At 42.0% G+C, this 16964-nt stretch overlaps 1 protein-coding gene across 3 annotated transcripts in view; it reads right to left on the minus strand.

The window, feature by feature from the left end:
• Positions 1 to 10412, minus strand: part of TENT4A (terminal nucleotidyltransferase 4A) — a 39436-nt gene extending 29024 nt beyond the window's left edge. For 2 of the 3 annotated variants that reach the window (XM_063451922.1, XM_063451921.1), the window contains exons 1-3: positions 10301 to 10412; positions 8197 to 9576; positions 534 to 657 (exon numbers count right to left, since the gene is read on the minus strand). In XM_063451922.1, the coding sequence (XP_063307992.1) occupies positions 534 to 657; positions 8197 to 9053 (981 nt within the window). In that variant the 5' untranslated portion in view covers positions 9054 to 9576; positions 10301 to 10412. Of the gene's footprint in view, positions 1 to 533; positions 658 to 8191; positions 9577 to 10300 lie in introns of those variants that run through there. The other variant, XM_063451923.1, reaches the window with a different exon arrangement.
• Between the last annotated feature and the right edge of the window lie 6552 nt (positions 10413 to 16964).

The following is a 16964-nucleotide window of genomic DNA, read 5'->3' on the forward strand; positions in this document are numbered from 1 at the left end:
CCTTAATGTTCCTATCTGTACACAGAGAGTGCCGAGCTACATTGCTCAACACAAACTGGTCTATTTACCAATAGTCAAATACTAAATGTGGCAAAACAATACAGTTCCACAGACAGACGTCAAAAACTGTGCACTGCCCATAAGATTTCTCTTAACTACTTGAGTTGCACCAGACATTAAAGTTAGACTTAAAGAGCAACGTCAAACCATCTTAATGAAGAGACTATGCGGCATAGATGCTGTCCCTGCAATCAAAAATGACAAAACCCCAATACAGTCTTCCGCACAAATGATTTAATTTATTTGGTGATGTGCATCTAGTACTTCCAGTGCTGTTCTTTATGAAGTATTTGACTCACTGCTTCTGATTAAATAGCATAAGAAACAAATATTATCCAAGATACCACAGCCTTTTCATGGTTAATGCCCTTAAAGCAAAAGTATAACAGAAGTAAAAAGCTACTTTAACAATGTATTAGAAGCTTTTAGAAAGACTTGGTAATTTTTTTTCTGTAAAAGTGAAATTAACTTACATCAGCTGAAGGCCACAGCTCTTTTATGACTATTTCTATTCTCTTAACGACGTCACTCCTCATTGCAGCTTCTTCAGGTCTTGGAGACATAAAGTCATAAAAGTCTACTATTTCTTCATGAAGACTAGGTAAACAAACAAAAAATAAAAATAAAAAAATTGTTAGGACAAAAACGTGTAACATGCTTATGACATAATTAAAATAAAATAGGGCCAGCATAAATATTACAGGCCAGGAAGATGCAATACCCATCATTAACGGTTTTATATAGAATATAAAGTTTGTGAAAATCTTAACCAAGAACAGCTCACACAAAATACATAGCACTAATTTTGTCTACATGCAGCACAGAAAGAAGGTCAATCTAAAATATATATATGTGTGTATATACATATATATACATATACATACACACACACACATACACACACACACACACACACATTGCATTGAAAATTCTTATTATTCACAAGAAAGGTAATAGGGAGGAGTCGGGCAACTATAGGCCAGTAAGCCTTACTTCAGTAGTGGGGAAAGTGATGGAAACCATGTTAAAGGATAGGATTGTTGAACATCTAAAAACACATGGATTTCAAGATCAGAGACAACATGGGTTTACTTCAGGGAGATCATGCCAAACTAATCCTATTGATTTTTTTGATTGGGTAACTAAAATTATAGATCAGGGTGGTGCAGTAGACATTGCTTACCTAGATTTCAGTAAGGCTTTTGACACTGTTGCACATAGAAGGCTTATCAATAAACTGCAATATTTAAGTTTGGATTCCAATATTGTTGAATGGGTAAGGCAGTGGCTGAGTGACAGGCAACAGAGTGTTGTAGTCAATGGAGTATATTCGAAGCTTGGGCTTGTCACCAGTGGGGTACCTCAGGGATCTGTACTTGGACCCATTCTCTTTAATATTTTTATTAGTGATATTGCAGAAGGTCTTGATGGCAAGGTGTGTATTTTTGCGGATGATACTAAGATATGTAACAGGGTTGATGTTCCAGGAGGGATAAGCCAAATGGAAAATGATTTAGGTAAACTAGAAAAATGGTCAGAGTTGCGGCAACTGACATTTAATGTGGATAAGTGCAAGATAATGCATCTTGGACGTAAAAACCCAAGGGCAGAGTACAGAATATTTGATAAGAGTCCTAACCTCAACATCTGAGGAAAGGGATTTAGGGGTGATTATTTCTGAGGACTTAAAGCTAGGCAGACAATGTAATAGAGCAGCAGGAAATGCTAGCAGAATGCTTGGTTGTATAGGGAGAGGTATTAGCAGTAGAAAGAGGGAAGTGCTCATGCCATTGTACAGAACACTGGTGAGACCTCACTTGGAGTACTGTACACAGTACTGGAGACCATATCTTCAGAAGGATATTGATACCTTAGAGAGAGTTCAAAGAAGGGCTACTAAACTGGTTCATGGATTGCAGGATAAAACTTACCAGGAAAGGTTAAAGGATCTTAACATGTATAGCTCGGAGGAAAGACGAGACAGGGGGATATGATAGAAACATTTAAATACATAAAGAGAATCAACACAGTAAAGGAGGAGACTATATTTAAAAGAAGAAAAACTACCACAACCAGAGGACATAGTCTAAAATTAGAAGGACAAAGGTTTAAAAATAATATCAGGAAGTATTACTTTACTGAGAGTGTAGTGGATTCATGGAATAGCCTTCCAGCTGAAGTGGTAGAGGTTAACACAGTAAAGGAGTTTAACCCCTTAAGGACCAAACTTCTGGAATAAAAGGGAATCATGACGTGTCACACACGTCATGTGTCCTTAAGGGGTTAAGCATGCGTGGGATAGGCATAAGGCTATCCTAACTATAAGATAATGCCAGGGACTAATGAAAGTATTTAGAAAACTGGGCAGACTTGATGGGCCGAATGGTTCTTATCTGCCGTCACATTCTATGTTTCTATGTTTCTAAAACATTTTATTAGACAACCCCCAAAAGGAGGAAAAAAAAAAAAATCATGTATTTTTTTGCGTGCCTTCTTTAGCAGCATAGTGGAAAAAACAAAAACAAACACACAACATACTGAAAAAGCTGCCGTCTAAAGCCTTTGTAAGCTCTTCTCTTTCCCCAGCACAAACTGTTAAGAACAGGGAAGGCAGTCACGCTTTTAGCTCAAGCTCTGTGGGGCAAACGGAAGCAGGACAACCTTGATTGTAAGGGTGAGGTTTCTGTACCAAATTATAGATGCTCCAATTTCTACTGAACACTTATGAACCATAACAAATATGACAGACTTCAGCAAGATGAAGTGTTTTGCGTGTCTGGAATGTTCCTTTAAGGATTGAAGTTTTACACTTCCCACACAGATGAGAATCTAAATATTGTGTCTGTGAATTTGTTTCTTTAACCCCTTAACACCGCAGCCAAATGTACAAGTTGTGAAAGAAACAAAACGTAAACAAAACCTGGCATTTGCGCTATATGTCTGTCCAACCGTAATTCACCTCTTTCATATTAAATGCACCCCCCCCTTATTATATATCATTTTATTCAGGGGAAACAAGGCTTTCATTTAATATCAAATATTTAGCTATGAAACCTAATTTAATATGAAAAAAATGGGAGAAAATAAGATTTTTTTATTTTTTAGTTCTACATGACATTTTAACTGTCAATGTCATAATACTGTTTGCTTTTACTGCAATAAAATACACATATTTGTATTCAGCAAAGTCTCACGTGTAAAACAGTACCCCCTATCTACAGGTTTTATGGTGTTTTGGGAAGTTACAGGGTCAAATATAGCGTGTTACATTTGAAATTGAAATTCGCCAGATTGGTTACGTTGCCTTTGAGACTGTATAGTAGCCCAGGAAATAAATTTACACCCATAATGGCATGCCATTTGCAATAGTAGACGACCCAAGGTATTGCAAATGGGGTATGTCCAGTCTTTTTTAGTAGCCATTTGGTCACAAACACTGGCCAAAGTTAGCGTTAGTATTTGTTTGTGTGTGAAAAATGCAAAAAACGCCAATTTTGGCCAGTGTTTGTGACTAAGTAGCTACTAAAAAAGACTGGACATACCCCATTTGCAATACCTTGGGTTGTCTACTATTGCAAATGGTATGCCATCATAGGGGTAATTTTCCTTCTTGGGCTACCATAGGGTCATAAAGGCAACGTAAGCAATCTGGCGAATTTTAATGTGAAAAAAATTAAACACAAGCCTTATATTTGACGCTGTAATTTTTGAAAACACCATAAAACCTGTACATGAGGGGTACTGTTGTACTCAGGAGACTTCGCTGAACACAAATATTTGTGTTTCAAAACAGTAAAAAGTATTGCAGCAATAATATCGTCCCTGTAAGTGCTGTTTGTGCGTGAAAAATGCAAAAAACGTCACTTTTACTGGCGATATCATGGTTGTAATACATTTTACTGTTTTGAAACACTAATATTTGTGTTCAGCGAAGTCTCCCGAGTAAAACAGTACCCCCCATGTACAGGTTTTATGGTGTCTTGGAAAGTTATAGGGTTAAATATAGTGCTAGCAAATTAAATTCCCTATACTTTCGGCATGGGTTGTCAGGCAGGTCCCGCTAATTTTAATTAATTAGGATACCTAATTATGTAAAATTATTACATAAATATATGTGTAGAATTAATATAAATTAATATATATATATATATATATATATATATATATATATATATATATATATATATATATATATATATATACACACACACACATATGTGTATATATACGTATATATATATATATATATTTTTTAATATTTTTATTTATATAGGGGTATATATATAGTGATATATACGTATATATTTATGTATATAGATATATATTATTTCGTTCTACGTGTATTTTGATATAAATATATATATTAATATCACAATACAGTTAGAACGAAATAACACACATCTATATATTTTTTAATATTTTATTTTTAATTATTTTTTTATTTTATTTTTTTACGTATTTACATTTTTTTTATATTATTTATAAATATATATATATAACAATAATTATATATATATATTTAATCAGTATCAGTCTACGTGTAATTTGATATATATATACATATATATATATACATACATATACATATATACACACACATACATATACATATATATACACACATACATATACATATATATACACACACATACATATACATATATATATACACACATACATATACATATACATACACACACACACACACATATATATACACACACACACACATATATATACACACACACACACACACACATATATATACACACACACACACACACACATATATACACACACACACACACACATATATACACACACACACACACATATACACACACACACACATATACACACACACACATATACACACACACACACATACACACACACACATATACACACACACACACATACTCGAGTATAAGCCGACCCGAATATAAGCCGAGGCCCCTAATTTTACCCAAAAAAACTGGGAAAACGTATTGACTCGAGTATAAGACTAGGGTGGGAAATGCAGCAGCTACTGGTACATTTCTAAATAATATTAAATCCTAAAAAAATTATATTAATTGAATATTTATTTGCAGTGCGTGTGTATGAATGCAGTGCAGTGTGTGAGCGCAGTGCAGTGTGTGAGCGCAGTGCAGTGTGTGTATGAGTGCAGTGTGTGTATGAGTGCAGTGTGTGTGTGTGTATATGAGTACAGTGTGTGTATATGAGTGCAGTGTGTATGAATGCAGTGTGTGTGTATGTGTATGTGTGCAGTGTGTGTATGTATGAATGCAGTGTGTGTGTGTGTGTGTGTGTGTGTGTGTGTGTTGCAGAGCATTGGTTGGGGGTGGGCAATTTTTTTTTTTTATTATTATTTTAATATTTTTTTATTATTTTATTTTATTTAATTATTATTTTTTTAATTATTTTAATTTTTTTTCATTATTATTTTGTATTATTTTATTTGTACTATTATTATTTTTTTTAATTATTAATATTTTATTATTTATATATATTTTTTTCGTCCCCCCTCCCTGCTTGCTAGCTGGCCAGGGAGGGGGGCTCTCACTCCCTGGTGGTCCAGTGGCATTGGTGGTTCAGTGGGGGGAGAAGGGAGGCAGGCAGGGAGCACTTACCTCTCCTGCAGCTCCTGTCAGCTCCCTTCTCCTCCGCGCAGCTCCCTCTGTCAGCTCACACTGTAAGACTCGCGAGAGCCGCACTATGACCCCGCGGCTCTCGCGAGACTTACACTGGGAGCTGACCGAGGTGCTGAACGGACCGCCGCGGAGGAGAAGGGAGCTGACAGGAGCTGCAGGAGAGGTAAGTAAACTCTCTGCCAGCCCCTGTCTGTATTATGGCAATGTAAATTGCCATAATACAGACACTGACTCGAGTATAAGCCGAGTTGGGGTTTTTCAGCACAAAAAATGTGCTGAAACTCGGCTTATACTCGAGTATATACGGTATATATATATGATCCAAGTATAAAATTTTTTTTTTTTACACTTATTTAACATTTATTTGATTTGATTTCAGCCAGCAGGGGGACCAACTGTCATTACAGTTAGTCCCCCTGCTGGCATTGCTGCAGCCAGCTATACCGGCCATGTGATTGTGAGGTCCTCGCAAGGACCTCACTCTCACATGACCGGAGGAGGAAGATGTGTCGCGGGGGGGCTCCCTTGGAGTCCCCCCAACCGCGATCGCCGGCGTGGGACCGCCGGCGACCGGGTAAGTTACTAAAAACCGGAGGGCGTACTATTACGCCCTGCGGCGTTTAGAGCTGCTTTTAAAAGGACGTAATAGTACGCCCTCCGGTCTTAAGGGGTTAATGGATCCATGTATAAATGCATCATATATTCCAATAAGGTTTCAAGCTGTGATGCAGTTTGAATAATTTAATACAGCACAAGTTAGATGAACTCCAATTTCATGTAAAATAATTGGAACACATTTTTTTTCTCTTATTCATAAACCTTTAAAATAACCCGTAATCCAGCTACTTCTGAGATCAGTGTTGATAATCTCAGTCTCATCCAATATTTCTCTTAAAGAAGCATGGAGAACCCATTATCATGCACAGCACTATTCACCAATCCAATGGTTCTCTAAGAGAAGCATTCACAGCTTTAACCCCTTAAGGACCAAACTTCTGGAATAAAAGGGAATCAGGTCATGTCTCCTTGAGGGGTTAAACACACCACATTTGAAGACCTCTGAAAAGCAAAGGTCTACAAAAAGGAAGACTTTCTAAAACAGGCTTCCCCAAACTCCGGCCCTCCAGATTTTGCTGAACTACAACTGCCATGATTCTCAGCCTATCTAGTTCATTCATAGAATCATGGGAGTTTTAGTTCAGCAACATCTGGAGGGCCGGAGTTTGGGAAAGCCTGTTCTAAAAGAAGTCAGTCTGACAGCCGTTAGAGTGGTTGTGGACAAGTGTACTCATTTCTGTTTATGCACCCAAACCACTTCATTAAAATGATTCTGGTACGTATGGTCCCTTTTTAATTTTTTTTATAAATATAAATAAGAGGCTTTTGGCACCGAAATATATATCCCCTGCAGGCCACTCAAGTACAGGCACCTATAGGTGCTTCCCATTTAATTGCTGCATTGTGGGCAACATCTACGTTCGGCATCTCCGTGCTCTGCATGAAGACATTGAACTCTATAAGGAGATGCAGATTGTCATTGCATTTTGCTGCGCATGTGCAATAACTTCCCAATGCCTTCCAATTGAAAAACATTGGATTGGCAAGTATCAAGACAGATTATTGTGAAGGTGGGATCAGCCAGGCGATGGAGCAAAGACAAGTAAAACAACCTCTTAACTCCACAGAAAGTAGGGCAGGGGACCAAAACAGCTAGTTTAACATTATATATAGTGTTAAGAATACCGATTTGTATTCCTAACATTATAGTACTCATTTAAGCTAGCTAAAGCAGTTTGGGAGCTTAAATTACCCCTTTAAGTCACATTACACACACGTAGCATAGGTATGTCCTGATGAAAGCTCCCTAGAGGAGCTGAAACGTCGAATCTTTTGAACAGTAAATATTTTTGATCAAATTCCTTGAGTGACGGTCTTCTGCTATTTTCTACATTTGAGCTACCAGAGCACCAGGTATACATTTTTTCTTATTTGGAGTGCAGGGGTTTTCTATTTTTTTTCATGTCTGTATGTATGTATGTGGCATATGTACGTACATCCCAGCAAACACACACACACACAAAAAACACTGGATGCTAATTTATATACAAATACTCAAAAACACTTCACTCAAAACACTAATACAACACATAAATGTACATCCGCATTTAAAAGCCAACTCTGCATCCCCTGCATGCAAATATTACAAACACCCCTGCATCAAAATGCTAACATTATATACAAACACTAACTGTACACCTATAGACTGTAAGCTCGTTTGAGCAGGGTCCTCTTCAACTTATCGTTCCTGTAAGTTTTCTTGTAATTGTAATTCTTATTTATAGTTAAATCCACCCTCTTCAGAACCCCTGCATTAGACAACGGAAAGACCTAAAAAACAACCAGCTGTGTGTACAAGAAAGCCTCACTTGCGCCATTTCACATACACAGGTCAATACATAACATGCTCAAACTGGTACCTTACCCCTTTAAATCTGGACTGTAATTCTTGGTCTTCCAAGGAGTGCCAGAGGCAAACGTTGAATGAGGTTTACAGTCAAGCCAGTTCATTCCTCCTCTGTCTTCAGATAGCAAATAATTCATGCCATAGGTGCTTGCTTTATTCTCTCTTTTCCTTCGGCTGGGATGATACTGATGAAGCTGGTCATAACAGCTGGACAACTGGTTGAGAAAGTTATGGTGTAAATCACTGTGGTGAGATTTATTAAGGAAGACCGGAGAATCTTCCCGACTGGCAACAGAGTTTGAATTTTGGCCATATATGTTGTTGTTGTGGAGCTCATTGCCCATGTAACTGTGCTGAACTGAACCAGAAGTTGAAATGTTTGTATTTAAACTACCCTGACATTGTCCTAACCCAACACTACTTGGAGAAGAGCATCTGAGACCATCAGAACCAAATTCAGAAGACGAACAAGATGACACAGAAGGGTTTTTCTGTAACCTTGAGGTGCGAGCTCCAACACCATCTTCAAATGATTGAGAAGTTGATGATGGAGGAAGAGCACAGCCAGAAACAACAGGTACTTCCTGTTCCTTGTCTCCAGACGAGGAGGATGAAGAAGAGCAAGGCGTGCCAGGTCGAGAAGATGAGTTTGACTGGAATGCATTACACCTGTCCATTGCCAAGGTGTTGAGGCATAGATAGGCAGGGTAATTAGGTGGGCCACTTACTGAATTGCCATTGCTACCACCGGGTATTGAGACAGCTTGTTTTAGTCGTCGCTCTCGTAAGCCCTGTGAGGTATCCCATATTTGCATCCAGAGGGCATTAGCAGGTCCCCTTTGTTCAGGCTGTATCCAGGCTACCCGGGGATCCATGCAACAAGCAGAAAAGTAGACACAGTGTACAAGGAGAAGGCCTTACAGTTGGGGCTAAAAGCAAAAGTTGTCTTTAAGGTTACATAAGAAAACCAACACTAAAAAGCTACAGACATATTAAAAATAAAAAGTAAGTAACACAGGGAGAATAGTGAATATTAAAACAAGGAATGTTTTGGGGGTGATGAAACTGCTATGGAAATAAATTCATAAAAGCACATTGATATTAAATACAGTGCCTTTAGGGCTGATAAGGTTTTCCTGTATGGAAAATATAGGCGGATGGGGCTTTTAGCTAAGGTTTGCCTGATTTGGACAAGATATACCTCTTTCAAGTGCTCAAGAGGTTTAGACACAAATAAACAACAATGAAAGGAAAGGTGAAGGGGTGGTTGGGAGAGACTAAAGTTGATCAGGGTGGTACTGGTTAGCCAACTCCAATATTCCTGCTGTGTCTTCTCTAGAGCTTAGAAGCCGGTGAAGAGAGCCAAGAGGAGGGTGTGCTTAGAGAGCCGGGCTTCATCTGTAGGGAGACGAAGAGAGATTACACAAGGACACAAGCATAGATACTGAATATATACAGCATTTACACAATCACCAGCACATTATTGAGGGGCAGTAATGGCAGTCCTGGTGTTTCTGTGCTATACACCCAACAGATGGGGAGTGTGCTTCAGGAACATCTGGCAGTGAAGGTTAGCCATCACTGATTTGGGAGAGAGCTTGTTTTGCAAATCTGTCACAGACTTGAATAAACAAAAACCACAGGGGGTGGGGTGTTACAAGTGACAGGAGTAGGGCTGTGATTTACAGATTAAGTTTGGTGAGCGGGGTATGGGGGGGGCGCAATGGGCCCAATTAAATGGAAGAGGGAGAGGAAGTAATTCCACTCATACACCGCATGCTCCCCCTGCACACCGATTTTATAATACAGGGAGGAAACATGTCCAGCCTGACATATGGTAACGGACAGCCCGAGTAGCGAGATATCGGGAGCCCGGCCGGGCCGCAGCCCATCCCGGCCTGGCAGAGCAGCAGCTCATAAACGCTGAGAGTGCACTCAGTCCCGGGAGGGCTGAGCGGTGTACACACTACCGGCACCCTCCTCACACACGTGTAATTACACCCGGTCTCCCATTATTACCCAGCACCCACTCGCTGCACACAGCGCTGTCACTCGCTGAGGTGGGGGAGCGAGCGGGGGGGATAGAGCTAGTATCGCGGCTCGCCTGCTCTCGGTCTCTCACCCGCGATACTTCTTGTCTCGTGCGGCACAGCCCACCCTTCTCCGAGTTCTTAGCCGATTCCGCTCACTCGTGGGTGACGTCCAGGTGCGCGCGACCTGCGGCCCGAGGAAGGAAACACACAGACACAAAAAAAACGGTCCTAAAAATAGAGCAGAGCGCATGCGCGGCACCTTTTAAACCCTCACAGCCGGCTCGCTGTCCTGGCAACGGGGTGTGCGCACGGCCTCCGCGGGACACGCCCCTTTTTCTCCCGCTTTCCATATCCGTTCTGGTCGGCGCGAGCACAGTGCCCTCATCAGTGATTTCATAAGGCTCCTGCGGGCGCGTGCTCCAGAGCCCCTACCCCTTCTGTCTCGCGCCCCTAGTATTACAGAAAGTGCAATTGCCAAAAAATAGATGTTTGTATTCACAAACTAAAGAGCATTCAGTGCAAATTAAATGAGACATAAAGAAACTTCCCTGTACCAGGAGAAGCTTCAAAGGTGCCCGAAGACTTCCTCTTTTCTTCCACAATATATGTACACACAGTTATACCGTATGTTGATTTGATTTCTGTTGGTTTAGCAGATATTCTCCTATTTTGTACATATATTATGTATACACTTATTATTACAGAGCCTGGTGGCTACAGTATGTACAGTGCTTATAGTAACTCGATCTCATACAGTGCTTATAGTAACCAAAGTTATTACAGTGTACACGGCCAGTGCAAGGATTTTTGGGTACACAGGTGAATATGATTTTGGCGCCCCTCACCAAAAAAAAAAAAAAAAGAAAAGCATACTTGCCTGTGTACTCCTTAAACCCCTTTATGTGTCTTATCCACTCTTTTAAATGCCTTACACCCTTTAGTGCATCTTGTGCCCTATCTTTCCCCATTGTGTGTCTTACACCTCCCTTGTGTATATTTTACAATCCCCCATTGTGTGTCTTACTCCCCCCAGCTCCTTTGTGTGTCTCCTTCTCTCCCAGCTGCTTTGTGTCTTTTACTCTGCACAACTCCTTTGTGTGTTTCTTTTTCACCCCCAGCCCCTCTCTCTTTTTCCTCTTCCCCAGGCCACAGCCCCTTTTTATTTCCACCCCCCAGGCCCTTCTGTGTGTCTCTTACAACCCCAGCCTTATCTGTGTCTTTCCACCCCATCATGCCCCTCTGTGTTTCTTTCTCCCCACTCAGGCCCCCCTGTGTGCCACTCTCCCCTCTATGTCCCTAAGTGTTTCTCTCCCCTCCCCTCCCCTCCATGTCCCTTAGTGGTTCTCTCCCCTTCCTGTCCCTTAGTGTTCCCCTCCCCTTCCTGCCCCTTTAGTGTTCATCTTCCCTGTCCCTCAGTGTTCTTCTCTTCCTCTTCCTTAGTGGTCCTCCTCCCTGTCTCTTAGTGTTCATCTGCCCTCCCCTGTCCTTTAGAGTTCCTCCCCCCTCCCTTAGTTGCCATCTCCCCTCCCTTCCCTGTCTCTTAGTGGTCCCCCCCATCTTCACCCCCTTCTTTTAGGGTTCCTCTCCCCTCCATCCCCTCTCTTTTAGTGGTCCCCCTTCCTCCTTCCCTTTAGTGTTTCCATTCCCTTTCCTCCCGTCTCTTAGTTTCTCCCCCCCACTCAAGTGTTTGTCTCTCACCCCCTCCCCCCCCCCTCCTTAGTAGTCCCTTCCCCTCCCTTAGTGTGGAAGTGCTCTCTCAGTGAGTCCGGCCGCTACACTGAGTGACTGCCGAAGGTGCTGAGCGCTTCCTTCATGTCTCTCACTCTTATTTAGCCCCCCCCCCGGGCCAGTGCGCCCTAAGCCGGCCGCCTGTGCCGCCTTTTGGACACGCCTGCCCCAACAGTGTGTACAGTGCTTATAGTAACCCAAGCTCATACAGTGCATACAGTGCTTGTAATAACCCGGGCTCATACAGTGTGTACAGTGCTTATAATAACCTGGGCTCGTACAGTGCTTATAGTAACCCGGGCTCGTACAGTGTGTACATTGCCTGTAATATGGCTCCAAAAAAACCCACACCAAGTCTTCATTAAATACTATTCTACCAATCTACTTCCCTAATACTTCCCTTACCTTTTGTGTCACTTTACCCCACTCCCTCTAGCATGTAATCTCACTGAGCAGGGCCCTTAATCCATCTGTTTCTGTGCGTCAAACTTGTATGGTTACAATTACATGTTTGTTAGTCCACCTATTGTAAAGCGTTACGGAATTTGTTGGCGCTTTATAAATATAATAAAAATTATAACCTGATAATAAAAAAAAATAATAACCTGAGCTCATACAGTGTGTACTGTTTTTATAATAACCCAGGCTCATACAGTGTGTACAGTGCTTATAATAACCCGGGCTCATGCAGTGTGTACAGTGCTTGCAATAACCCAGGCTCATACAGTGCATGCAGGGGCGTACCTGGAGCATTTGGCACCCGGGGTGGATCCTATATTTGGCACCCCCCTTCCCCAGCTTAAAACTGTAAAAAACACCCACACATTTTTTTAATGTATTTAGCACCGAGCAGCGTTTGAATGTTTTTGTATGGAGTATGTGTGAGTAAATGTACGGGTGTGTTTGTACGTATTGGTATTTGAAGGCAGGCGTGCATTTTTCTGTAGTGTGGTTTTTGAATATGGTGGTGTGTTTTTATGTAGTGTTTACATTTGGATGCAGGGTTGTATTTGTGTGTAGTGTAGGTGAAATGCTGGGATGTATGCACATATACACATATACTCACATATACACACACTGGCACACATACACAGACACATAGGTACACACATGCAGTTACATAGAAACACAGTCATACACAGATACAGACAAACACTGACACACACACATAAAGATACACATACAGATAGAGACACACACATACAGACACAATGATACAAACACAGACACACAAACAGATACACAGACACACACTGACACATACAGATACACATATACTGTGGGGGAATCTCGGTAAAAATAAATTTAGTAGGCCGAGATTACCACGTGGCATGTGTACGTGCATATGCTGACGTATCGATCAGTTGGTTGCACGAGGCAAGATACGATCAGTAGTGTACGGAGCATGTGCAAGAATACAGGATATAGTATTCCCCTCCTCCATTGTGCTGGACAGGCCATGCGGTCAAGCAGGAAGTTAATTCTTATTTGTATTGACTGGTCAAGAGAATGTGCGGGTGGAGCTTAATATGGGAGGAGTTATGTGCCTATATAAGGAGCCTGCACTATAGCTCTCAACCTATCTTGGCTAAGTGGGAAGGCGTGTAAATTTGGAACCCACTAGATTTTTGATAGAGTAATAGACTAAGAGGCGTCTGTGTAAATTCGGTCCTCTAGTTCGCTATATGTGGTGCTTGGGCAGTGTGGCTAACCAAAACGGATGTAGATAGTTTTAGGTAGTCCATTCAAGGTACTGGCCAATAGTTTAGTTGGGATTGTAAATGTGTTAAAGATTGTTTAGTAGCGTGTATATCTTGTTAGATAGCGCGAGCTCAGCCGTCTAGCGAGAGTGTTAATAGTGTGTTGCTGTATCATAGTGCACGGTACCATAACCCTGTATATTTACTGACACTGTATATAAGTACTAATCATTGTCGTCCATTGCATGTTTAACACCATAACCACTAATAATTGTATTGTGACCTTAAATTGTGCTTTGACCTATGCTAACCGTACTGTAACCGCTATTTGTAAAAGACGATGTTACTGGGGTGTGTTATAGACGGGTAATTCATACATAGAGAATTATAGCGTGGGTGACTGTATAGTTTCGCCAAAGGGCATAATATTGATTATTTAGTGACTGGTGTAACAGCTGTGTGTGTACGGGAATTCCCTGAGTGTTTATTGTGTTATTGTGTACATTTCACTTGGTAACCGTACCACGTGGTGCTGTTGCCAGAGGAAACGGGTGTGACTGTTGAATAGTACGCGTGCATAGTATTCGTTGTCAACGACGTTCCATTGATAAGTATGGGCGCGTCGGAGTCAACGATTTTGGATCCCTTAGGTTGTATGGTAAAGCATTTTAAAAAGGGATTTAAAACATGTGATTTTGGGGTTAAAATGTCTCCTGTACGTTTGGTCACTTTGTGCACTAGGGAGTGGCCTATTTTGGTTGCGGCATGGCCGCCACGTGGTAGTTTGGATCCAACCCTGATACAGCGTGTACACGTGGCTGTGTCAGGTAGGCCTGAACTTTACGGACAGTTTCCATATATTGATTGTTGGAGACAGGCCGTAAACGACTCGCCAAAATGGATTCAGATATGCCACGAGGAGCAATGTCGCCTCATGGTGGCCAGGACTTGTTTGTCCACTAGGACTGTGGTTAGGCCCATTTTGGACACGCCCCCTGAGTCCGAGATCCCTTTGCCGCCCCCTTACTTCCCTACAGGAAGAGGTGACGCGAGTGCAGGAAGTTCTATACCCCTCCCCTCATTGCCCTCATCCACGTCCGCTTCCTCCTCCAGTACAGAATCCACCCCCCCTCGTATTAAACCTCCCCTTCCGGAACTAGAACCAACCCCCGTTAGATCTGAATATCCTGATTTGGCGCCACTTCAAACTTCCGGTCAAGCTTCTTCTAGCTCGGCTGGGAGTATTCTATTTACCAACTTTTCCCAAAATCAAGCTCCCACATCCTCATGCCTTATTTCCCCCCGACTGGAACCCATAACTGACGCCCCTCCACGTAGCCCTATACTAACCCGACAACTGACCGGTACCCAACAACTTAGACATTATCAGATGCCTCTTCGTCTGAATCCCGGGTCAGCCTATCTCGATGCCACAGGTCAAATGGCACATGCTGACCCAGTCTTCGTATATGTCCCGTTCACTACTACCGATCTCTTGAATTGGAAGACCCACAATTCCTCGTACACTGAGAAACCACAAGCTATGACCGATCTGTTCACCTCGATAGTTCAGACACATAATCCGACATGGGCTGATTGCCAGCAGTTATTAATGACTTTGTTTAATAATGAGGAAAGGACAAGGATTAACCAAGCGGCCATTAAAGCGCTAGAGGATAGAGCCTGTGCTTTAAATCAAGCCAATCCGGCAGCATGGGCCGCAACACATTACCCTAATACCGATCCCGATTGGAATGTTAATGGCGCAGATATGGTTCAATTCAAAGCCTATAGAGACGCTATAATTGCTGGCATGAAAGCCGGAGGAAAGAAAGCCATTAATATGTCGAAGACAGTTGTGGTGATACAGAAAAGTGATGAAGCGCCCAGTGTCTTTTATGACCGATTATTGGAGGCATACCGCTTGTATACCCCCTTTAATCCGGAAGACGCAGATAATTCCCGAATGGTAAACTCCGCCTTTGTCAGCCAAGCTTACGGAGATATTAAGCGCAAGCTACAAAAGTTAGAAGGGTTTGCAGGAATGTCTATCACCCAACTAATGGAGGTAGCGAATAAAGTGTACATGAACAGGGAAACAGAGACGAAGAAAGAGGAAGAGCGCAAGATGCGTAAAAAGGCTGATATGCTAGCGGTAGCGATCGCAGGCGTAGATAGACGGGGCCCAGATAGAGGCGATAGTAAGTGGAATGAGGAACCTCTGAGTAGAAATCAGTGCGCATACTGTAGGGAAGAAGGGCATTGGAGAAGTGAGTGTCCGCGAAGAGAACAGTATGAGAGAGACAGACCTAGGACAGGCTACGGAAACTTTAGAGGCAGAGCGAGAGGTAGAGGAGGCCCCGGAGGGAGCAATGGTAATAGAGGGAGTAATGGGAACAGAGGAAGTGTAAGGGAAGATAGGTACTATCCAGCAGCGCAAAGGTCCCGCGATAGAGAAGGTAGGGACTTTGTAGGATTGGCTGACACGGTCATGGAGGACTATTGATACCGACCGGGCTCCATCCCCCTTGGTCGAGCGGAGCCTATGGTCGATGTATCAATAGGGGGAAAAAGGAGTGCGTTCATGATCGACACTGGTGCTGAACATTCGGTGGTGACTGACCTAGTTGCTCCTCCATCTGGAAGAACTATTACTGTAATAGGAGCAACTGGAAGAAGTGCTGCAAAACCGGTTCTTAAAAGTCGACTCTGTACATTGGGAGGCCACGTAGTAAAACATCAATTCCTTTATATGCCTGAATGTCCAGTCCAATTGCTGGGACGTGATATGCTATCTAAGTTACAAGCGCAGATTACGTTCCTACCAAATGGAACAACATCCTTAAAGTTTAATGGACCTTCAGGTATTATGACATTCTCCGTACCAAAGGAAGAATAGTGGCGACTTTATACAGCGTTGACTAGCCAAAACCCTAGGAGTGATGAATCCTTATTCAACATACCAGGAGTTTGGGCAGAGAACAACCCACCAGGACTGGCCCGCAATATTCCACCTATTAAAATCGAACTAAAACTTGGGGTTTATCCAGTGAGCCTAAGACAATATCACATCCCGCAGAAGGCTAAGAAGAACATCCAATCTTATCTGGATAAGTTCATACGGTATGGTATCCTAAAATTCTGTACTTCCCCCTGGAACACCCCATTGCTGCCTGTTCAAAAGCCCGGTACAGATGAGTATCGACCTGTGCAGGACTTGAGAGCAGTCAATGATGCGGTTGTTAGTATACATCCAGTTGTGCCCAATCCATATAACCTGCTTGCTTTAATTCCGGGCGGGGCTACTTATTTTACAGTCTTGGAC

The sequence above is a fragment of the Pelobates fuscus genome, chromosome 4, assembly GCF_036172605.1.
Source record: "Pelobates fuscus isolate aPelFus1 chromosome 4, aPelFus1.pri, whole genome shotgun sequence".
Lineage (NCBI taxonomy): Eukaryota > Metazoa > Chordata > Amphibia > Anura > Pelobatidae > Pelobates > Pelobates fuscus.